At 55.9% G+C, this 22,502-nt stretch overlaps 2 protein-coding genes across 7 annotated transcripts in view; one reads left to right on the top strand and one right to left on the bottom strand.

Annotated features, from left to right (window-relative positions):
* Positions 1-1,575: 1,575 nt before the first annotated feature.
* On the top strand, positions 1,576-12,427 carry Engase (endo-beta-N-acetylglucosaminidase). The gene is given in 15 exon segments (XM_052758936.1): positions 1,576-1,815; positions 3,649-3,719; positions 3,852-4,053; positions 5,286-5,382; positions 5,384-5,435; positions 5,851-6,008; positions 6,538-6,686; positions 6,924-7,089; positions 8,415-8,518; positions 8,881-8,989; positions 9,203-9,393; positions 10,069-10,217; positions 10,944-11,052; positions 11,442-11,556; positions 11,719-12,427. Coding segments are annotated over 15 exon segments (2,208 nt in total). The 5' UTR covers positions 1,576-1,696; the 3' UTR covers positions 12,136-12,427.
* A 1,982-nt stretch (positions 12,428-14,409) lies between these two features.
* Rbfox3 (RNA binding fox-1 homolog 3) overlaps positions 14,410-22,502 on the bottom strand; it is a 427,534-nt gene continuing 419,441 nt past the window's right edge. For 4 of the 6 annotated variants that reach the window (XM_052758942.1, XM_052758941.1, XM_052758943.1 and 1 more), the window contains 6 exons: positions 22,028-22,081; positions 21,783-21,915; positions 21,152-21,332; positions 19,845-19,912; positions 18,714-18,792; positions 16,624-17,286 (listed from right to left, as the gene is read on the bottom strand). In XM_052758942.1, the coding sequence (XP_052614902.1) occupies positions 17,242-17,286; positions 18,714-18,792; positions 19,845-19,912; positions 21,152-21,332; positions 21,783-21,915; positions 22,028-22,081 (560 nt within the window). In that variant the 3' untranslated portion in view covers positions 16,624-17,241. Of the gene's footprint in view, positions 15,882-16,623; positions 17,287-18,713; positions 18,793-19,844; positions 19,913-21,151; positions 21,333-21,782; positions 21,916-22,027; positions 22,082-22,502 lie in introns of those variants that run through there. The other 2 variants (XM_052758940.1, XM_052758944.1) reach the window with 2 other exon arrangements.

The following is a 22,502-nucleotide window of genomic DNA, read 5'->3' as shown; positions in this document are numbered from 1 at the left end:
GGGGTATACTTCTGCAGAACACAGGCTTGGGAGTAGGAGAATGTGTTCAGGAGGAAACTATCCATGCTCACCATCATATTGGGTCCATTCCAGCTCTTTCCAAGTTGTGCAGGATAGATGATGCAAACAGTCCCTCCAACCCCATTTCCCCCACCTGCCTCTTACTTCCTAGACTTTTCTGAGCCCCATCTTTTTTTTTTTTTTTTTTTTTTTTTTTTGGTTTTTGGAGACAGGGTTTCTCTGTGTAGCTTTGCGCCTTTCCTGGAACTCACTTGGAAGTCCAGGCTGGCCTCGAACTCACAGAGATCCACCTGCCTCTGCCTCCCGAGTGCTGGGATTAAAGGCGTGAGCCACCACCGCCCGGCCTGAGCCCCATCTTAAGCTCACTATAATACCTCTTTTCTTCTTTTGTTGATTAACGAGAAAAGACAGTCGTCAGCCCTTGCTGATATACGAATGGGAATCACAGTTTTATCTTTTATGTTGTTCTGAATATTACTCTTCAGCGTGATTAGCAGAACTGAGTTAAAATCTCAGCACTGGACCTAGAGTTGGCTCAGCTGGCTCACCTGCGTTACCTTTGCAAGCCCTAGGACCAGGATTTGAGTCCAGAACCTGGGTTAAAGAGTCAGCGCTGTGCTGCCTCAGTGAAGTGCCGATTGTACGTTCCTCTCCATGATCTTTGATATCACTAGCCCACATGGTTGGCTATGTTTTTCAGTGCCAGACATGATTTCCTTTTGTCGAACAGGTTTTAAGTCTAGTTGTGCCTCCTAGAAACGGCAGAGAAGTTACATTTGTGAAGTTTCATCAGCATGGGTTGCTTAAACAAGACCCGGACAATGATGACACCAATAGACTAACGTGGCCCCCATCCTAACAGATAACTACAGGCAACTACAGAACGCTGAGAGCGGGGGAAACAGTCTTCCCCAGGAAGAGCCCCTCCCCAGGTGGTTATTCAATATCAAATGCCAGTCCTGAAAACATATACAAACAAGTAACATTTATAGGGACTGAGCAGGTTGTGTTTCTATATTTAGGAATATATACATGCATATGTAGCAACAATTAAAGAAATAAAAATCATGAATTTGAGAGAGATCAAGTGAGTGTGGTACACAGGAAGGGTTGGAGGGAGGAAAGGACGGGGAAAATGAGGTAATTATATTTTAATTAAAAAATAAAAAAGCCGAGTATGGTGTCATATGCCTGTAATCCCAGCATTTGGAGATGGTAGGTGGAGACGGCGGATCCAGGGAAGCTCCAGGGCCAGCTGGCCTGGTCTATGTGGCCAAGTTCCAGGGCTCATCGCTACCGTGTACTGACTTGGTGGTCTCTGGCGGATTGCTTCATCTGTCTGGGCTGCACCTCAATTTCCTGGGAAGAGAGCTTTGCGGCTAACACCAGGTCAGATAGGAGCTCTTGGGGATCTCTTAGAACCTGGGGCTCTGGATCCACGCGGCCCCTCCTTTCTCCCAGACCCCGCCCATTAGCCCCGCCCCCGCCGGTTATTTAACTCTGGCTCCACGCGCCCCGCTTGCAGAGCGCTGTCTGATTCCAGCCGGAAGGAGCCAGTCGCGGCGCTGCGCACTCGCCATTGGCTGAGAGCGGCGGCAGGGGCAGGCCCAGGTCTGCGATTGGCTGTTGGAGCAAGGTGTCCGGAGGCCCTAGCGGCCGGCGGGCACTGGCGGTCATGGATTCCCTGCCGGTGCTGACCCAGGGGGCTGCGCAGCAGAGGGGCCCCACAGCCCCGGAGAAGCAGGCGCAGGACCAGTCGGAACGGAGGCCGGGGCGGCGGAGGCCGGGGCGGAGGTGCGCACGGCTGGGCTGAGCTCCGGTCTGGGCCGGGGTGGCCATGCTGCCTGTCCCTGCACAGTGCGACACTGTCCACTGCTCGCGGTGGGCTCCCTCCATCCCTGCGTCCCTCTATCCTTCCATCCCTGGCCGCAGACGGGCCACCTGAGCAAGCTAGCAGCGCCCTTGTCCCTGACCCATGACGGACCCTGTCCCAGCCCACCAAGTCGCGTCCTGGAAGGCTGGCGCCATGGCTACCATACCTTTCTTTGGCCTTATAGATCAGGCAGTCCCAAACATGGATGGCTGTCTGTTAGGGTGATATTTGAACTGAGTCTTTAGGGATGTGGAGGAGGACCGTGGTTGGTGGATATCCACGTGGAAAGGATCAGAATGGGCACAAAGTCAGGAGTGGACAGACATGCCCTTCTGGTCCGGGGATTTGTTCCTTTTGGGGTAGTAACCCCCTGGTCCGTAGAATACTGGGAAAGTTATTAGCGCATACTTGGCTTGTCCCGTTTTGTTTTTAAATCTGTGAGACAGATGGGCCATTCATACTATACGGTGGTTGCTGGCTGATGGAAAGGTATTTCTGGGTGGAAGGGATTCTAATACGGTCCTTTCTTTCTTATTGGAGGAATTATACGGTGACAAAGGTGAACAGGAGCAGGGAGGATTGCTCTGAGTTCCTTTGGGTGCAGCTGAAGGATAAAGGCATCAGCCAGGGAGGGACATCTGCAAGAGAGAAGTCTGGGAAGGAAATTTGAAAGGGGGTGGTTTGCGTGGCCCGATGACACAGCCTGTGATTCCAGCTATTTGAGAGGGTGAGGCAGGAGGATCACAAGTTTGAGGCCAACCTGGTTTAGTGAGGCCGTGTCTTGGGATAGATTCATGGTAGAGCACTGGCCTAGGATGTGGGAAGTCCTGGGTTTGAGCCCTAGCACCACAGAAAAAGAAGGACTTTGTCTCTATTTTAACCCTCTGCTGTCTGGCCATCTCTGCAGTGCCAAGGGCTCCTTTAATTACAGAGGCCCTGGGTCAGTGATGGATGGCTGATCCTATGGAGGGAGCTCAAGTCACTGTTGATGGCCTCAGGCCCTGGGGGGTTTAGGGGAGTCCAGCTTCGATGCCTGCCATACCTAAAGGCTACTATAGTGTCTTCTCACTACTCTTAAAATGATACTTTAAAACGAATGTTTCCTGATTCGGGTGTGCTCACACCTTGTGACTTCATGAAGCCAAGCTGCTTTTCTTTTCTTATCCTCTGGTGAACAGTGGGGGCCCAGGGAGTATTCCATGCCCCTGTGTGTGGACAGGAGATAAAGCCTGGTTCTGTCCTTTCAGGGCCTTCAATTTTACTAGTACTTGAAGACCCTATGTATCCCTTGGCCACAGAAGGCCTGTGACCCTAGGAAGTGCCTATCTTGGGGTTCTCAGTGTGTGATTTGCCTGTTGGTTGGGGAAATCGCAGGTGTGGGCTGCCATTGGCATCTGTCCAAGCAGAAGCAGGCCCTGGTTGCTAGTAAACAAGACGAACCCCAGCTCCCCAGTCTCTGGTTGCAGCCTCTGGTGTATGTTTTATAAGCCATGTCCAGAGATAGCTAGCCATTTGCTTCTAACTGTTACTTACCCTTTTGGGGGGCTGAGAATGTAGCTCTGTTGATAGCTCACCTCACACGCTCAAAGCCTAGTGTGGCCACCAGCACAGCATAAATGGGGTATGGTGGAGCATCCCCTAACCCCAGCATTTGAGAGGTGAAAGGAGAAAGTTCCAGACTGGCCTGGGCTATGCAAGACCCTGTATCAAAAACAAAAACGAATTAATCTTGTAAAAACCCACCCTTTGCTTAGGATCAAAGAGGACCAAGAAGAGGAAGCAGTTTTTAGAGATGTGGTCAGTTTCGCCCCGGACCCTTTACCAGGTGAGGTACTGAGGCTCCCACTAATAAGCCCTCATGGCCATTGCAGCCCCTACTGTTCTCTCTGTCGGGTCAGAGCATCTGCATGAATTCCCTGGTTTCCATTATTCCTTTCTGTTTCCCTCCGTGGACCAGCTAGATATTATGACAAGGACAAAACCAGACCTATCAGCTTCTACTTATCATCGCTGGAGGAGCTCCTGGCGTGGACCCCCCTCATGGAGGATGGCTTCAATGTAGCCCTGGAGCCCCTAGAGCGTCGCCAGCCCCCACTGAGCAGCCCTAGGCCTCGGACCCTGCTGTGCCACGACATGATGGGCGGGTACCTGGAAGACAGGTGAGGTTCCTGACACAGCACTGGTCTCCTTGCTGGCCGTCCTAGGATGGGAAGAGGGCAGCAGTTGGGAAAGCAGGTTCTAGATGGGCCTCTGGCACCTCAGGGAGAGAAACTCAGTCCTAGGTTCAGCTTCACGTGGCAGAAACAAGGTGGAGTTGGGTGAGCGCGTGTCTATCTAGTTCCTCAGGCTGCCCCTGCAGAGAATTGCTGCCCATATCTCTAGGCCTGGCCCAGCAGTCACGTCTTCATCCGATGGGTCTGCTGCGCTTCCCCTAAGTGCTGTCTTTGTTCGGATCTCTTGCCTCTGGCTTCCTGTGCTCTCTCCCAGCTATGCACAGGCTACCTAGAGTGACATTTTGAACATTTGTAGAAGAGTCTTGGACAGGGTGATGGGAGGCTGAGTCAGAGCCAACTGCCCCATCTGGGGCGTGGCCAACCTGCAGACCCCGGGAGCCACGGGCACTGCTGACCCTGCATGCGGGGCGGAAGCCGGAGACGGGGCCTGTACCCAGCCTTTCTGCTTCCCTTTTCCTCTGCTCACAGAGGCCAGAATGCTGTCTGTGCAGATCCGTGGCCTGTGCCAGTTCCCTGGCTGGTGAATGAGCTGCCCCCCCCCCCAACACTGGGATTTTTGAGATTGGGTCTTGCTCTGTAGTTTCGTCTGGTATAGAACTCATTACATGGCCCAGCTCTGGCTTCCACCTTCAGTCCCTCTGCCTCAGATGCCCCCATGCCTAGCACCCCCTCACTGGTCTTTGTGTGTCTGTGTGTGCATGTGGAGGCGGGGGGTGGGGGGGCAACCTTGGCTGTTATTCCTCAGGTGCTGTCCACCTTATTTTTGAGACATGCTTCCTCACTGGCCTGGAACTCACCAAGTAGACAAGGCTGGTCCAGCTGGGACTCTCCACAAGCACACTCTACCACACCTGGATTTTTTATTTTTTATTTTAAGTCAGTTCTGGGGAGGGAACTCACGCAAGGCGAGCACTTTGCTGACTGGCTGTCACCCCAGCTCCTGCTCCTGGCTGCTCTTGACAGAAGAGCCTCAGGTAGTTCCTGCTCTTGTTCCTCTCACGCAGGATCTTACACAGGCTTTCAGTCAGAGCCAGTGACCAGAACTGAAGAGAGACACCTCACCCATGGCGGCCCCCCCCCCCCCCCCCCCCCCCCCCCCGCAATCACTGTGTCCTGATTCTGTCTCCTGGGACCTGACTCTGCTCCATGTCTTCCAGGTTCATTCAGGGCTCAGAGGTGCAGACTCCCTACTCCTTCTACCACTGGCAGTACATCGACGTCTTCGTGTACTTCAGCCACCACACGGTCACCATCCCCCCCCGTGTGCTGGACCAATGCTGCACACCGGCACGGGGTCTGCGTGCTGGGTAAGAGCCAGGGTTGGTCACCTGCTGGGTAATCCTGTGATGTAGCTGTGTCCATGGGTTAGGATGGCGTCCGTGCATTTTCCCGGGGAGGACCAGATGGCCATCGGTCCCTGTGGTGGTGATCAGAATAAGAGCAGCTGTAGATGACAGGTAGGCAGAGGGGCCGTGCTGCGTTCCAGGAAAGTACTACTTACACGAGTAGTGGCTGGGTCTGGCCCAAGGCCATAGTTTGCCAACCACTGGTTCAAAATGATGCCTCTCCAGCTTTGTCCTGCACCCTCTGTGACCACATCCCAGAGTACCACTGATGGAATGTCTACATTTTCCTATAGTCCTGATATCTAGGAAGCACACTTGGCCAAGCCCTGGGTCAGAGGAAAGCCATCCATGAAGCTGCTTATCTCTTGTCTCACAGGGACCTTCATCACAGAGTGGCAGGAGGGAGGCAGGCTCTGTGAATCCTTCCTGGCTGGGGATGAGCGCTCCTACCAGGCAGTGGCTGATCGGCTGGTCCAGATCGCTCAGTTTTTTCGTTTCGATGGTTGGCTCATCAATATCGAGAACTCTCTGAGTGTAAGCACTGCAGCCTTGTCCTGGTGCCTGGCCCTCCACTCTTGGCTTTGCAAATCCTTTCTGCTAGTTTCCACTGCCCTCATCCCTTTGCGTGACCCCTCTTGCTCCGGACCTAGCCCCAGCCCATAGAACAAGACCCACTTCTCGCATCCCAGCTTCACCGTCTGTGCCATCTCTGAGTGCGGGGAGGGGAGAGCCCAGCTCCTCCATGAGCTTCTTTGGCTCTGTTCTTCTTGCCTCCTCCCTCGGTGTGGCCACACGCTTTCTCCCCCCATCCCTGCTTCAGGCTTGTGTGGCTTTTCTGTGGCCGCGGACTCCTCCCATTGCTTTTTATCTTGTCCTGAATTCTGGGCTATTTTCTTTTCTGTCTAGCAAGGATAGCGAGGTCCTTCCTCCCTTGTGGCTGTGGGACAAGGGGCACTTTTGGTGGTGTTGGCTCTTGTGGCCTCCCTTCTCAACTATACTGATTATTTCTCATGAGAGACATGCCCAGCCTTGCAAGGGTCTGATCTCCTTTCCTCTCTTGCAGCCAGCTGCTGTGGGGAACACACCTCCATTTCTCCAGTACCTGACCACACAGCTCCATCAGCAGATTCCTGGAGGTCTGGTGCTCTGGTATGACAGCGTGGTACAGAGTGGGCAGCTCAAATGGCAGGATGAACTCAATGAACAGAACAGGTGAGCGCCGGGGTGGCCATGCAGGAAGAGGAGCTGGACGGGGTTACAGCAGTGTGGGCAGCTTTGGGTAGAAGGGAGCAGGTGTGGTTAGTACCCACGGGGCTGAAGCTGCAGACTCTAGTCATGGGCAGCCCCAGTCCATGGGTGAGGTGTGGCCCTGAGCATCAGGGAAACTGACAGCAGATGGGTGTCCCGTCCAGCTGCGCATGGCCTCAGCTGGACCTTGCCACCTCTCAGGGTCTTCTTTGACTCCTGTGATGGCTTCTTCACCAACTATAACTGGCGGGAGGAACACCTGCAGAGGATGGTGGCACAGGCCGGGGAGCGCCTGGCTGACGTGTATGTGGGTGTGGATGTGTTTGCTCGGAGCAATGTGGTCGGAGGCCGTTTTGATACTGACAAGGTAGGTGGTGGCCTTTGCCCCGCACCGCACCAGGGCTACTGGTCTTTATGCCCTCGGTGGCCTCTTCCTTGGGGACCTTCCATTCTCATTAGCACCTCAAAGGAAAGAAAGGGGAACTGTCCCTGAGAAGGGAAACCAAGGCACCCTGGAACTCCTGTGTCTCTTCCTGAGTCTCCAGTCAGATGGGCCGAAGGACCTGTTTCCACTCTTGAATCATCCCACAGACACCGACTTCCCTCCTGGGCCACATGCTTTGGAGTGCATTGAGTGACCTTTCATGCCACTCAGTGGACGTAGGGAGTGTGCAGGGGGCTGTAGCACACAGAGGTGAAGCACTCATGTTTGGGACCAGTTGTCTCGGCAGGGTGGAAAGGTGAGCAGCAGCCTCAGTTCCTGTCTGTCAGTCCCGAGGGAAGCTGTAGATGAATCATTTAATCCAGGCCCTTGTTTCGCTTCTGTTGTGATAAAAATACTCTGACGAAATGCAACAGGAGACGCAGGGGTGTAATCTCGGGTTACAGTTCCAGGCTACAGTCCGTCAGTGTAGGCAAGTCTCGGCGGCTGTCACATCAAACAGTCAAGACCAGAGGGAAAGGAAATGATTCCTTGCTTATTCTCAGCTAGCTTTCTTCTCCTTCCCCCACCTCTCATTATTTTGGAGACAGGGTCTTCCTATGCAGCCCTAGCTGTCCTGGAACTTGCTGTGTAGATCAGGCTGGCCTTGATCTCTCTGTCTTGGCCTCCTGGGATTAAAGGTCACCACACCCAGCTTTATCCCCTTTTATACTGTTCAGGACCTCCTTGCCTAGGGAATGGTACTGCCTGCAATGGGCTAGGTCTTCCTTACGTTAATCAACAAGACAGTCCACACTCAGACATGCCCACAGGCTAACCAGTGTAGCCCATCCCTCATTGAGACTCTCTTCCCAGGTTATTGTGTCAAGGTGACAGTTAAAACTAAGCAGCACACAGTTACACAACCCGGTAACTGCAGAGTCTCCACCTGCTGTGACTCTAGTATGATGGGAGGTGTCTGAGAAGAGGAGAGAGGAGGAGGTAGAGAGTTACAGTGAGCTCAGCCACTCTGTCCACCGAGATAGCACCTCCATGGTTGAGTCCGCCATGTTTTCAGCCTCTTCTCTAACACACTCCTTTAGCTGGCTTATGGGACAAAAGAGATGAAGGCCAAGACCCTCTGCTTGGAGTTGTGAGGAGAGCTTTTCCTAGCTGGCCCCGAGAGATCCTTCCCTGTGAGCTGGCGTCCAGGAAGCTTGTGTGGACTCTGGTCGCAGTGTTGGGCATCTCCCTGGTTTCTGTTTCCCCAGTCGATGGAGCTGATCCGTAAGCATGGCTTCTCAGTGGCGCTGTTTGCTCCTGGCTGGGTGTATGAGTGTCTGGATAAGAGTGACTTCTTTCAGAACCAGGACAAGTGAGTCCCCAAGGGCTTTGCGTGGACTGGCAGGAGAGAGGGCGTCTCTGCTGCCGTGGATACCTGGGAGTAGCTCCGGTCTTGCTGTGTAGTGATCCTCTCCAATGGGGTGGTGACTGGAGGATGAGGGGATCCAGTGAGAACAAAGGGACCACTGGCAGCTCCCTGGGAGGATGCTGGAGACCGCCTGGGCAGGAGGGAACAGAGGGAGACAAACACTTCCTGCAGATGTCATCTGGCCTGCTCCTAGCAGGGTGCTCCAGTCTCCCTGGATGGCCCCTGTCAGAGATCCCCCCAACTTCACACGGGGCTGCAGGGGTGTGGAGCAGCCCCCTCACCCCCGCTCTCTATGTCCCTGTCAGGTTCTGGCGACTGCTGGAGCGCTTCCTGCCCACACACAGCATCTGCTCCCTGCCTTTTGTCACCTCTTTCTGCCTGGGCCTGGGGACTCGAAGAGTCTGCTATGGCCAGGTGCGTGGGTCTCGTGGGTCTCGGTGCTGAGGACAGGGTGGGGAAGTGGACCTCTCTCCATCTGGCCTCTGGCTGGGATGGGCAGGAGGGAAGCCAAAGGGTGTGAGCAGGAGTGCTATGTACGGCTTTCCTGTCCCTACTGCCATGTTCTGTTTGCCTCTGCAGAGGAGGCCCCTGGCCCTGTCCCATTTCTCACTTACCCTCTTTCTTCAGGAGCAGGCAGTGGGGCCTTGGTACCACCCCAGTGCCCAAGAGATCCAGCCCCTCTTTGGTGAACATAAACTGGCTGGAGACAGTCGGGGCTGGGTGAAGACGCACTGCTGCCTGGCTGACGCTTGGCATGGGGGCGGCTCTCTGCTGCTCCGGGGCCTGATCCCACCTGAGGTTGACAATGTAGCCGTGAGGTGGGTGAGTGCTGGGTGAGGCGTGTGGATCTCTGCCTTCTGTCCTCTGTGTCTGCAGCTAAATTAGGCCGAGGGTCCGCAGGAGCCAAGTGACGACAGGGTTAGACCTCAGATCTTTCACCTTGTTGTCAAACACATCACATAACACCTCTGCAGCCTTCTAAAGTGTTGCATAGCTGTGTCAGCTGGGTGGAGTGTCTGTCATGCAGGAGTCTGAACAACCCACTGAGTTGTCCTTCCCAACGTGTGGCTGCCTTAGATGCATGGGAAGAAATTAGAATGAGGAGCTTCCAGTACACAGCAGAGTCTGGCCATAGGGAAGGCCCTGGCCACAGCAGGGTCCTAACCACAGCAGGGCCCTCGCCACAGCAGGGTCCTAGTCACAGCAGGGTCCTGGCCACAGCAGGGTCCTGGCCACAGCAGGGTCCTAGCCGCAGCAGGGTCCTGGCCACAGCAGGGTCCTGGCCACAGCAGGGTCCTGGCCACAGCAGGGTTCTGGCCACAGCAGGGTCCTGGCCACAGCAGGGCCCTAGCCACAGCAGGGTCCTAGCCATAATAGGGCCCTAGCCACAGCAGGGCAGGTGTCTGGCTACCCCACTCCCCACCCAGGCAGGGAGGGGCTGGTGGAGGACCTGCAGTCTCTCTTACTCCTCTAGTGGGGTTTCTCTCCTCTAGGTTGTTCTCCCTGCTGGTCCCGGTGCCACCCAAGCTCTTCCTGTCAATGGTGTACAAGTTTGAAGACCCGACGGATGTCCAGGTGGCTTTGGAGCTCACAACAGGGGATGCCAGCAGCTGCCATGTGGGTGGCATTTCGGTGTTGAACGGTGAGAGGCTGGGTGACTTCATGGAAAGAAGGTGGATAAGGTCCTGGCTCTGGGTGGAGCTGCTGTGGGTGGGGCTGCTGTGGGTGGGGATGGGCTGCTCCCACCTTGGGTGGAATCTGTTGCTTATGGTCATTACCTGCACTCCTCTGTGACCCTGCTAAGCAGCATGGCCTTTTGGGCAGGTTGAATACAGGTCTCCTTCTGGGCAAGACACTGAGATGGGCACACCAGTGGGCTGTGGAGATGGCAAGGTGGTAGAAGCCAGGATGAGTGAGTCTGGCCAGTCCCAGACACACAGCCCACTTGTCCTCCAAAATCTTTCCAAGCGTCTGTCCCACCAGGGGTCTCCTAGGACCCCTCCTCTCCCTGCTCTGTCCCACCAGGGGTCTCCTAGGCCCCCCTCCCCCCACTGCCCCACCAGGATTCTCCTAGACTCCCTCCCCTCCCCCCTCTGCCCCACCAGGGGTCTCCTAGACCCCCCTCCCCACACTCCCCCACCAGGAGTCTCCTAGAACCCCCTCCCCTCCCCCCTCTGTCCCACCAGGTATCTCCTAGATCCCCCTCCCCTCCCACTGCCCCACCAGGGATTTCCTAGACCCCCTCCCCCTACTGTCCCACCAGGGATCTTACTTAGACTCCCCTCCCCACAATGCCTTGCTAAGTAGACATCCTGCCCTTCTTGGGTTTTCCTGTGGGATTCTCCTTTCTGAAGCCCATGTCTTCTAGCAGAAACTGGCTCAAGGCACAGCCCCCGACCCCTCCGGGTGCCCCCCACCAAGCTGGCCAGATGGGCCAACCGTTGTGGCCAGCAGCTCAGTGGGGGCTGGATTCAACGGTGAGTCCTCCCCTGTCAAGTCCCCATAAGGCGATGGGCACACATGGGAGAATTTAAGGATTATGAGTTCCCTACTGCTGGGCAGTGGTGGCGCACGCCTTTAATCCCAGCACTCGGGAGGCAGAGCCAGGCGTGGATCTCTGTGAGTTCGAGGCCAACCTGGTCTACAGAGAGATCCAGGACAGACACCAAAACTACACAGAGAAACGCTGTCTCGAAAAAAACCAGAAAAAAAAAAAGAGTCCCCTACTGAAAAACCCCAGAACAAGGGGGAAGGAGACGCCTTGGTTTGACCCATGACCTGGGTACCCTCTGGGATGCTTCCCCTTCATACTGTGGCTCGGACCCTCCCTGCAGCTGGCTTGTGAGTAGCCTGTGTGTTCTTTCAGCTGCTATGAGGTGAGCCTGCATGGGTGCCTGCTTCAGGACCTCTTGGTGAGCTTTTCACGGCCACCCGGCAGCCGGGAGGAGAAGAGCTTCATTTGTCGTCTTGGAGAGATCCAGGTATGTATGTGGGAGCTGGGCCTGTGAGGAGAAGGGGTAGATGGGGGAGTGTCTGGGTCCCTGGGGAGGAGGAGGGAGGAGGAGGCACTGAGGAGTGCCTCCATATGGGATGCCCCCTATGTCCTCCTGGGCATCTAGCCGTACAAACCCCTCTCCTTCCAGGTGGTTGATGCCAACAGCCTGCTGGCCCCTCTGCCCCGGGTGCAGAATGTCACCATTTCACAGATCCGCTGGATCCCCCTGGTTTCGGGGTCTGAGGGCCTCCCTACCCGGCTCCTTCTCAGCTGCACTCTGCACTGGTCCTACCATCTGCTCCAAGCCCGGTGCTTCCGGATTCACTGCCGGGAACGGACAGGAAGCAGTTCTGCACCGGAGGAGACCCCTGGGACAGAGAAGCCCGTGTTCCTGGGCCTGGCTTTTGCCAACCAGTACCGTGTGGTGGACTTAGCAGTGGCGGCTGCTAGATTTGGGCAGGATGGTCGTGTGGAGTTCCTGGTGGAGCCTGTCCCCAGGGAGGGCTTCCTGGTGCCTCAGGTTGAGTGGGGCAGGGCAGCCCTGCTCTACTCAGCCCCTCAGTGAACCCAGCCCAGAGCACAGTACTCTTCTCACCTGAAGACTTGAGGTGTCTTCTTGGTCAGCCGCCCAGGGCTGAGCGGACGGCTGAGTGTAGCTGGGTCCCCAGGAGGCCAGGTCTCCAGGCTCTGGCCGTGCTCTTCAGGAAGCTCTGCCCTGTGGATGCTCCAGGTGAGTTACCTAGCATCCACATCCTTCTGTGTAATGCTCTCCATGGGATGCAAGTCTCAAGGAAGGAGAGGCTTTGAGGTTTCTTCCCAAAAATTCCATAAAGGCTATTACTCATCGTCTGAAAGGATGCTTCTGTTGAGAATGGTGGCCATTTATCCCCGCAGCTTTGACAATCAGAGACAAACATCACTGGTGGCAGCAAGGATCCCGAGGGGCCAGGATTTGTGATGCTCCCTGAAGCCTGAGGCAACACTCCTCAGGGTTGGAGTGGGTGTCGGGGGTGCTCACAGGGTAGCTGGGATGGTGCCCCCTAGGACTAGGAGCCCCATCAGGTGGGCGTTGGCACCCCCACCTGTACAAGGTGAGCCAGTCGTATTTCAGACTACCTGTATGGATGGTGGCGTTGGCAGCTGACTGTCCCTATGAACCCCAACTCCCTTGCCTGTGCAATATCTCCCCTAGGCTGTCTGCTCGTGGTGAAGGTGCAGAGACATCAGGGTGCCACCAGGCTTTTTCCTCTGTCTTGCTAGAGGCGGGTGAGCCTTGCCTCCGAGTGTGGCTACATCTTAGCTGTACAGAGCCCTGTTAACACTGGGCTGCATGCAAACGACCTGCTGTGTAGCTGGGTCTTGGGTAGTGCCACTGGCATTTTTCCTGCTTCTCCTGGTGCTTCATGCTCAGGCCACAATATAGAGCTCTCGAATCCCTTCTGTGCTCAGAAAAGAGACACAGCTCTGGGGTCTGACCTGTGGACCTCATGTTGTAGTATAGGGTGGGTGGCCACCAGATGCCAAGGTAGCCTGTCACCGTCCCCCAGAGGTGTAGGGGTTGGGTGGGTGGGGCTTCCTCAGAGTCCTGAGTGCCAAGCAAAGAGGGCAAGGGTGGCTCCTCCCTGTACGGGTTGATACCGCCCCTGCCCATCTTCCCTGATTTCCTGGGCACTCTGCCCCTCTTGAGTGAAGTGTAAGGGTGAGGACCTGGAACCCGAGATTGGGAACATTCTGCCCTGTTTCTCGTGTGGTTCTACCAGCTCTCACAGGGACAGGGGCAGGACAGGGCCTCTGGTAAAGCCTGGGCTACTCCTGTACTCTGGCGTGGCTCCGCCAGCCTTGCAGGGTGGGAGAGGAGCGAGCACCCGGTGCTGTGCTGGCCTTACTGTCTCTGGTTCACTGCCAGATCCTGCCCCAGAGCACTGGCTCTCCCACTCCCGGCCAGGGTGCCATGCCCGGAGTGGAGAGTCCGTGGGTGGCAGGCAGGGCAGGTGGCCTGTTTGGGGGCAGTGCAGCATTCCTGAATGCCCTGCTTCCCTCGTGGTATCGAGTCCGCTTTTTAAAAGTGCTGGTTCCTTCAAATATTTTATGCAGAGGAGGAAAAATTTATAGTGGCAATTATTTTCTCACAGTCTGGTGAGCAAGCAATTAGAAGTAAGGGGGCTTAGCAGAGCATGGCGTGAGGCAGAGCTGCACAACCCCACTTCCCAGGAGCACGGTCCCCAGTCCCAGCAACACTGGCTCCTGTGCAGGAAAATTAATCTGCCGGCATTTAAGCCTGGGCCCCTCTGGTGGATATAATCGCTTGGAAATAAATTATCCAATGTGAAAAATGAGAAGGCGAGTCTTGGTGCGATCCGACTCCCGGCCCCAGCCCTGAAGCTTTTGGATTGGATTCTGCATCTCTCCTTGCAGGGCTCAGCCTCAGCCTTCTAGCCCCCCTTCCTGCTGTTCTGCCACCTCTTTCAGAAGTTGGGGCTCAAGGCTGGGGCGGCACATTCACTTTGAAATGAATGTAGGACCACAGCTGAGGGCGTCCACACCACGATGGCTTCACTCCCTACCCCTGGCTCAGTGGAGCACCGTGGCTGGGGAATGCCCAGCATGCCCCTCTTCTTTAGATGTGACTTGTTGCAGAAGCCCTGAGGGCTGCTCTGCTCCCCTAGCCCGTCTTGGGATGGGGTGCAGCAGGCCTACCTGAAGACCTGGAATCCCAGGTATTTGCTCAGAGGGTCTCCAACCTGCCTATCCTAGGGCTGGGCCCCACACCCCAGTCCTTGAGGGCTTCCCCCCTGCCCCGCCCCCCCTGCCGGGAACTGCTAAATCAGAAAAAGCCATCCTGGTTTGAAGAAAGAAATCTTTATTAATCTTAATAATAATACTGTTAATTTGAATGGTCACACCGTGGAAGCATACAGAATGGTAAGAAAGGAAGCCTGGGGCTCGGCTGCAGTCCTGGGGGAGGGGCTGGGAGGAGGGGTTCCGAGCTGCTGTGGGAAAAGGGTCCGAAACAGCAGAAGGCGAGGGGCTCTGTACAGAGGACAGAGCCGGAGGCAGGCGCGGGGCTATGTACAACAGGAATAGAAAAGGAGGGTTCCGTTCCATAGCTTCGGTGGCTGATGCTGGATAGAAAGTGAGGTGATTTATTTTGAGGTGTCATGAGACAGTGGTGGCGCGTCGGGAGCCATGGTTTCTGTTAATTTTTTGCTGTTAATCCTACTCCACCTATCCCTGCCTTGCCAGGGGCTTCTTGCTACCTGTCCCCTGTACCTTCCACTGGGTCTGCTGCTTCCCTGTGACTCCCACTACACCTGCCCAGGGAGCCAAGGGGCTGCAGCGCCGCTGGCCTTCCCATGGCGGGGCCAGCCCGGACCTTCCCCCACTCCTTGCCTTCCCCATGGGTCCTGCTCTGACTGTGGCCCTCCAGACCCATAGCACCTTGACTCCCAACCTCGAGGTGCAGCCCAGGGCTGGCCCATCTGTCATCCCCTGCTCCCCAGCAGAACTGAGCCTACAGAAGGGAGTGGGAAGGAGGGCTGGGTCCTAGCAGACAGCTGAGGTTGGCCTTCTTCAGGAAGACTGCCACTACACACAAATCCTGTGCTCCAGGGCCCACCTGTCCACGCTCACAGCATGAGGACTGGGTCCCCGCTGGCTGGGCTTCCTTTGTTCTCTGTAGCTGGAAGCTTTTTCACATAGGGGAGCGGAGCATGGGGTGCCCCAGAGCTCTGGAGCCATGTCAGCCCTTTGCATTGGGAGTTGGACCCCAGGGCGGCTGGTTGGACAGCTGAGGCACTGGCAGCACATTCAATGAGGCCAGGCTGGAGACCTGGGATGAGTGACACGCCATCGGCCCCTAACTGCCCCCAGCCCCTCCAGGGCTCAGCAGGCAATAGCCCAAGTCAGCTGGCCGCTCCTTCTCAGGGGCCTGCTCCACCCTAGGAACCCCTGCCTGGGGAGCAGGGTGGGAAGGGAAGACTGGACAGATACCCGAGCCCCCCCGCCCCACACCCACGGGCCACATCTTCCCTCCAGGTCTTCCCCTGCGCCTGGCCGTATCCCTACTGCACCGCCAGCCAGGCAAGGCCACTCTCCGGCGCCCCCTGGGGGACGAGCTCCCTCGGTGCGGGCGTACGCCAGACGTGGACTTGGACTCGGTTGAATGCCTCTTGGTTTGGTTGGAATTTTTTGTTGTTGTTGTTGTTGCTTGGATCTTAACATCTTTTTTTGTTTTGTTTTTTGTTTTGTGATTTTTTTTGTTTTTTTGTTTTTGCCCTTCATGGTCCGAGAAGGAGACGGTGGAAGGTTTCACTACAACAGAAACAGAAAGGGAAGGCTTGCAGTTTCTGAGGGGTGGCTGCAGCACATGGGGGCCACTGTGCCTGTCCAACCTGAAGTCACAGTACCCCACAGCTTCTGGAACCCCACCACAAGTTGGACCTAAAGTAGACCATCTTGTAGGGATGGGCAGGGCTGTGAGTGGATGATGGGTAGGGTATGGTGGAGAACGTGGGAGGAGAGGGAGCAGGGCTCTCGATCTACAACGGGGCTTACAGCTTTGGTAGCCTTGTGGTCCCGAACCCCCAGAGTGGAGGGGCCAGCACCTGCTAGTCCTCCAGAGCTCTCAGCTTGACCTCAGGTACCAGTTGGCATCCCTTCTGGGACTCTAGGCTAGGTAGAGTTAGGTGGGTCCCTACAGGCCACAGAGGCACATACATGCTAACGGAGGCTGGGGTGGCCACAGAAAGGCTGGGGGAGGGAAGCTGATGCGTGTCCCTGGCCTGACTGCTGACACCCTTTTCTCTCCTGTGATGGACCTCGACAAAAGGTATGCTGAGTCTTGGGGATGGGTGGGCAGCTCTGTAGGTCAAGGACAATACCCAGAGCCATCAGCTTCAGGTGCCTGAGGATGTGGTCAGGTTCAGGAAGGGTCTCCGGGTCCACCAATGCAGGGTGACCCCGGGGCAGGGACATTTCCATTTCTGTAAGGAGTCCCAGAGCTGGGGTGATCGCAGCAGTATACACACAGAACAGTGTGCTGTGACTACTTGGACAGGAGGATCATTAGTAAACTTTAATAGAAACATTAACTTCAGCTGAGTGGAAGTCCAGAGGGGCCGCAGCTACTCCTGACATTCCTAGGGAGAGGTGGATGGAGGCCCCTCCTCCCACTGGGGAACCCACTGACGAGGCCTAGGTCCCTGGTGCTCCTCTATCGGTCACCAAGCATGGGGGTGGCCAGGCCTGCAGGGGGATGGCTGAGGTGGCTCTGAGGGAGGCTTGGTGGCACTTCTGGAGCTCCGAGGGCCCGTGTTGCCCTGAGACATAGGCATGGCCCTGGTAGGGCAACTTGCCGTCCCCCCGGCCTGGCTCCCGCTGTATGCATACTGTACCTGAAGTGGCTTGTACAACACCAACAACGTCAAGATAGGAAAGCAAGGTTCAGACATACAGGAAAACCAGGGTCAGAGACACACACACCAGCATGGGTGGGGTGGGGAGACCAGCCGGCTGGAGGTAAAAATCTATGGACTTTAGAGTCGCGGAGGGTCAGCGGCGCTTGTCACTGACCGGGAGGGCGCACTGTCCTCCTGGTGGCTGTGTCTGGTGTTGGGACTGTAGGGTTTGGTTTGGAATAAGCAGTGGTGTGAATGCTGTGAGGGGTCTCTTGCTAGTAGGGGGTGAAGCGGCTGTACCCTCCTCGGCAGAGGCTAGCCTGCAACATCAAAGATGAAAAACAGCCAATCAGTACCATCTTATGGTATCGGGAGGAAAAATCAAAAAGAAAAAAAAAAGGAGAACCAAAAAAGAAAGAAAGAAAGAAATAGCTAATCCCACTTTCTTCCCCCCAATGGCATTTCTTTGGGAAGAACGGGTTTTGGGTTGCCATGGCAACTGGGGGCCTGGTTCCTTGGTGGTGGTCTTGGGGCTGGGAGGGATGGCCCTCCCTTGCAGACTTTTATACTGTTTCTGGGGTCACTTCTTGGGGCTTCAGCTGGGTCCACTGTGCCCTCTGGTGGAGCTATCAGCCTAGTCAGGATGCTCCGACAGGGTGCCTAGTCTGTGGCTCCAGAGCCACTGAAGCCTGAGGGGCACACCTGCTGGTCACAGCTCCTGCCCTGCATCTGGGTCTCCTAGGGCCTCCTAGGTTTGGCTCTGTGTCCTGCCAGAGAGGATTCCGTGGAATCTCATCCCCACCCTCAAGTTTTGCAGGAAATGGGAATAAAGTAGCAAATGCAGGAGGAAAAAGTTGGAGGATGCCTCCAGAGCCTCAAAAATAAGCCATAACCAAGAGGGGCCTGTGAGTCAACCACAGCTTTCAGCTAGCAGCTGCCTTGAGACTGAGCTGTGCAGACAGCCGGGGCCTTCAGGCTGCAGTCCTGGGTCTGGGTCTTTTCCTGGATGGCTGTGGCACCCTCTCAGCTAGAGCCCCCACAGGCCTGTTCAGGGCTTGTTAAAAATCAACAAAGACAAAAATTCCAAGGGAATAATCAAAACCAAGGAAGGTAGAAAAAAAATCCATGTTGCCTCTCAGCTTTCTCTCTTTACTGCCCCCCCAAATGTTTTCATCTTTGATGCTGGATGCCAAGCTAAAAACGTACATCAACATCCCTGGGGGTCTAAGGCACAGGAAGTAGGTGTGCACTGGACACAGACTGGGATACAGAGGGTCTGGGCTATGTTGACAACTGGGCATACACATACACATACACACATACACATGCACACAGACACACCAGCCCACCCACCTCCCACCCTGCTAGGGTCCTCTCCACCCTGCAACCATGAATGAGGCGGCTGGAGACTGTATCCCTGGAGCCCTGGGGTAGTCTGGGAAGAGAGTTTGGTGAGAAAGGGTTGTCATACTTTAGTCCCCCTGCTAAGTGAGAATGGGCGGCTTGGGGGTTAACCTCAGACACTTCACGGCCAGGCCCTGGAGCCACTGCAGGGAGGAAAGGCCATGGTACTGGTAATGGAGGGGCCTTGACAGGACTGTGGTCACTGGGCTCCGGAACACTAGGATGCTTCCCAGAGGTCCTCTCCATAGTTTTTCCCACCTCTCCAGAACTAGGTACTGGCTGGAGGTCCCACCCATCCCATCACAGGATGGATCTCTTCACCGTGACCGGCGGCTGTTCTTACCATGGTTCCGATGCTGTAGGTTGCTGTGGGGCCGATGGTGTGATGGTAGGGATCAGTGGCTGCATAGACTCTGCCATAACTAGGAAGAGCAGGGAGGGAGAGGGTGCGGGAGACGGGCAGCTGAAGCAGGCAACAGCTGACCAGCCTTCCCAGACCAGCATCCTTCCCACGAGGCCTCTCCCTCCCCCGTGAGACCCTCTCAGCTTCCTGTCCATCCTTCCTGTTTGGAAGCAAGTGTCTGGAACGTAGCAGTATATTCCCTTCGTTAGGTGGTCAGTGTGTTCTGCTTGGTGACACAGGGAGGGGATGGAATTCTTAGCAAGTTCGTTTGACTCGGCCTCCAGCAAGAACTAGGGCTAAGAGCTGGGAAAGGGCTTTGAGAGAAGAGAGATGGGAATGGAGACCCGGAACATCATGGCCCACGAGGTGGCACTCTGTCCCAGATGACCTCTTGCTCACCCAATTTGTGATGTGACAAGTTCTTAGAGGTCAAGGCTGGGTCTTAGCATCCTAGGCCTTGCACATTTGGGAAGGTGGGGCAACAGGCCGTAAGGAGGGCAAGGGCTGGAAGAGTTGGAGGACCCCACCGGCTATGGGGGTGGGGAGCAGGCAGCCTCCAGGCCACAGGGAGCATGTGGACAAGAATGCCAGCTTTCTGTAGGCAGATAGCTCAAACAGGAACTCTGAAGCTACCAGGCCAAGAGTCTGAGGGAAAAGGCATTAGGCTCAGCCTCTAATGAGGACTTGCCCCCGAGAAAGCATAGCTTTCTTCCTGGGCATGCTCACAGCTGGGCGGAGGGAGGGCTGGGTGCTCCCAGATACAAACTGGACCAGAGTTATTTTCAGAGGCCAAATGGAGGCCCCCAGTCGCCCTCCTTGTAAGGGGTCTTGAGAGCTGTGAGACCCCTGGGTTGAGAATCAGGTGTTCTATCTGCTACATGAGAGAGAAGGCATTAATCAGTCAGGGACTCCCCGGTTCGTGCATCTCTGAGTTCAGTCTGGATTTGCTTTTCTTCAGGCCTTGCACTCACCAGACACAGGCACCCTGGTGGGCGGGGCTTCCTGTCTGTCGGAACCCACCCTCCAAGGAGCCCACCACGACCCTGTGCGGCCTGCTGCTCCCAGCCTCACCTGTCGCTGTAGGCTGCGGCTGCGGCGGCTGCTGCGGGCTGAGCGTATCTGTAAGCTGCATAGCCTCCCTGCAGGGGAGGTGGGAAGGAGAAATGGCAGACAGACTCAGTGGGGCTCACTCAGGTTCAGGCAGAGCCAGAGAAACTGAGGTGGACACAGACCCAGGCCCTCAGGAGGGGCTGCAGACCTTCTCAGGCCTCCTGTGGCGGACTTTCGGCCCCCACCTTGGCCTGGTGTGGCTTAGGTGGTCCTGGCTGGGAACCTGGTTTGTGGTCTAATGGAGGTCTGAGGCCTGCACTGTTCCAAGATGACGCAGGGTTGCCTGTTCATTTGTCCTTCCTTCCTTCCTTCCTTCCTTCCTTCCTTCCTTCCTTCCTTCCTTCCTTCCTTCCTTCCTTCTTCCTTCCTTTTCCTTCCTTCCTTCCTTCCTTCCTTCCTTCCTTCCTTCCTTCTTCCTTTTCCTTCCTTCCTTCCTTCCTTCCTTCCTTCCTTCTTCCTTCCTTTTCCTTCCTTCCTTCCTTCCTTCCTTCCTTCCTTCCTTTTCCTTCCTTCCTTCTTTCCTTCCTTCCTTCCTTCCTTCCTTCCTTCCTTCCTTCCTTCCTTCCTTCCTTCCCTATTCTCACAAACACTTGTGATTTTGTTGCATACTAATGTATACCAATTGTATCTCTGGCTGCATGCTGATCCCGGCACATAGTAAGTGCCCAGAGACCTACTAACAGACCAGCTACTACTTGAATGCTGACAGTCACAGGAAGCCCACTGGTGACTCTAGACACAGTCCTGGCGCCAGGAAGGATGAAGGGGGCCTGGAAGGGATTGGTTCAGATATGCCTTAGACAAGTGGGTAGTTAACTATGGGTAGCTGTCCAGGGGCAAGGCATAGCCAGGTTCATTGTGGGGGGATGCTCACTGAGGGTTCTGAGCCACAGAAAGTGATGAGCAGTTTCAAAGGGAGGGGGAGGCACAGGACCTCACCCAGAGAGAATGGACAGCTAGGGCCTGCCTCTGGTCTCTCTCAGGACCTCCACACCGGGAAAGGGTGTCCTTGGATGCTGGTTTTAGCATGGTTAGGAATGGAAGAAAACCACTCAGTGCCCCTCATATAGCCCCCTGCCACACGGGGCAGGATGCATTAGGCTTGTAGGGCTACTGGGACAGCCATTTGCAATGGCCATAGCCTGTGTGCACGATGCTCAGCACTAAGCCCAAAGGGCAGGAAGAGAGAGGCCCTGAGGGCAGACAGGTTTCTCACGGGCACAAAGAGTGTTGGACTTGCACCCTTCCCTCCCCAGGGCTACACTTACATAAATCTCAGCACCATAAAATCCATCCTGATACACGACCCTGGAAGCAAACGGACAAGAGAGTGGTGGGAACGCTGGAGAGGTGGGGTAGGCCGGCTCCGGTGTCTGCTGAGGAGGGAGGGGGCACGGTGCCAGCCCCGCCCACGGGACTGGCATTTTAACAAGCGTTTGCTCCAGTGCCCTGTTTGGTATAACAATAGAGTAACACCCTTGCTGGTCAGCTCCTTTCTCCCAAAACCCAGGGGCCCATCAGCCCACTCCTGACTCCTGCTCTCCTCCCCTGTCTCCCCCAGGCAGCTGTCCCCCTTCAACAGTGGAGGGCAGGACCCCAGGAAAGGGACCAGAGAGGGCTCCCAGAAGGCCCTTGCTGGACCCAAGGGCTAACACATGCCCTAGTTAGCATTCAGATGACATGCTGGTGCTAAATGGCCCCTCAGAGGCCAGTGAGCCCTGGCAGTGTCCCCTGTGGTGGGGACACCGATGGTGCAGGCAGTTGCGGTGCTGGGTTCTGGGGTCCCCGACATTCTGTCCTGCCCCACAGTTCTGGAAGGGCTGCTGAGCCCCCTTAACTTCTCAGGGGTGCCTCCCATGCCCCCTGACCTTCCCTCAGCCTCCCCTTCCAGGTACTCACGCTCCGTAAGTCGGAATGGGGGGCGGAGGTGGTGCAGCTCGAAATGTATTATACACAGCACGGCCCCGGCCCCGCAGGTGCGCACCCCGGTAGGCGACAGCGGTGCCCGTGGTGGGGTAGGGGAAACTGGTCACTGCAGGGAAGGAGCCCGAGAGAGCAGGAGAGGACAAGTGAAGAGTGGCCAAGGCTTACAGCCCCACTTGCCCTGCCCCAGTCCATCCCACCTGCCCCGTCCCCGCCTTTACCTGCATAGAATTCAGGCCCATAGACTGCCCCTACTACAGGGTTTAGCTTCCAGCCTAGAACAGAAAGAACACAGTCACTGGCTTCCCAAACCTCTCCTTCTGCCTGGGACCTCCAGAGGCAGTGAACAGCCAGGTACAGGGATGCTTTCACACTTAGCAAAGGGCAGAACCCTGTCCAGGAATGGGCCGAGGAGGCAGGCCATCAACCCGGCTCCCTCTCCTGACACCACAGCCACCTGCTACTGGAGGAGACACAGTGTGAAAATATCTACAGTTGGGACAAAGGATTCACTGTTAGGGGTGTTTCTTCACCTCCTGCCTGAAAGTCTCCCTGCTGCTCTGAGGTTCCTGGGTCCCCCACCCTCTGTCCTCTTATCTCAAGTCCTTCTGTAGGGTTGCTGGGGGAGAGGGGGAGGAAGGCATTAGACTGAAGAGAAGAAATTGTGACACGGTCAGCAAAATGGCTCAGTGGGTA

Source organism: Peromyscus californicus, unplaced genomic scaffold (assembly GCF_007827085.1).
Source record: "Peromyscus californicus insignis strain IS unplaced genomic scaffold, ASM782708v3 Scaffold_3__1_contigs__length_106647218, whole genome shotgun sequence".
NCBI lineage: Eukaryota > Metazoa > Chordata > Mammalia > Rodentia > Cricetidae > Peromyscus > Peromyscus californicus.
This window is presented reverse-complemented; position numbering and strand designations above follow the sequence as displayed.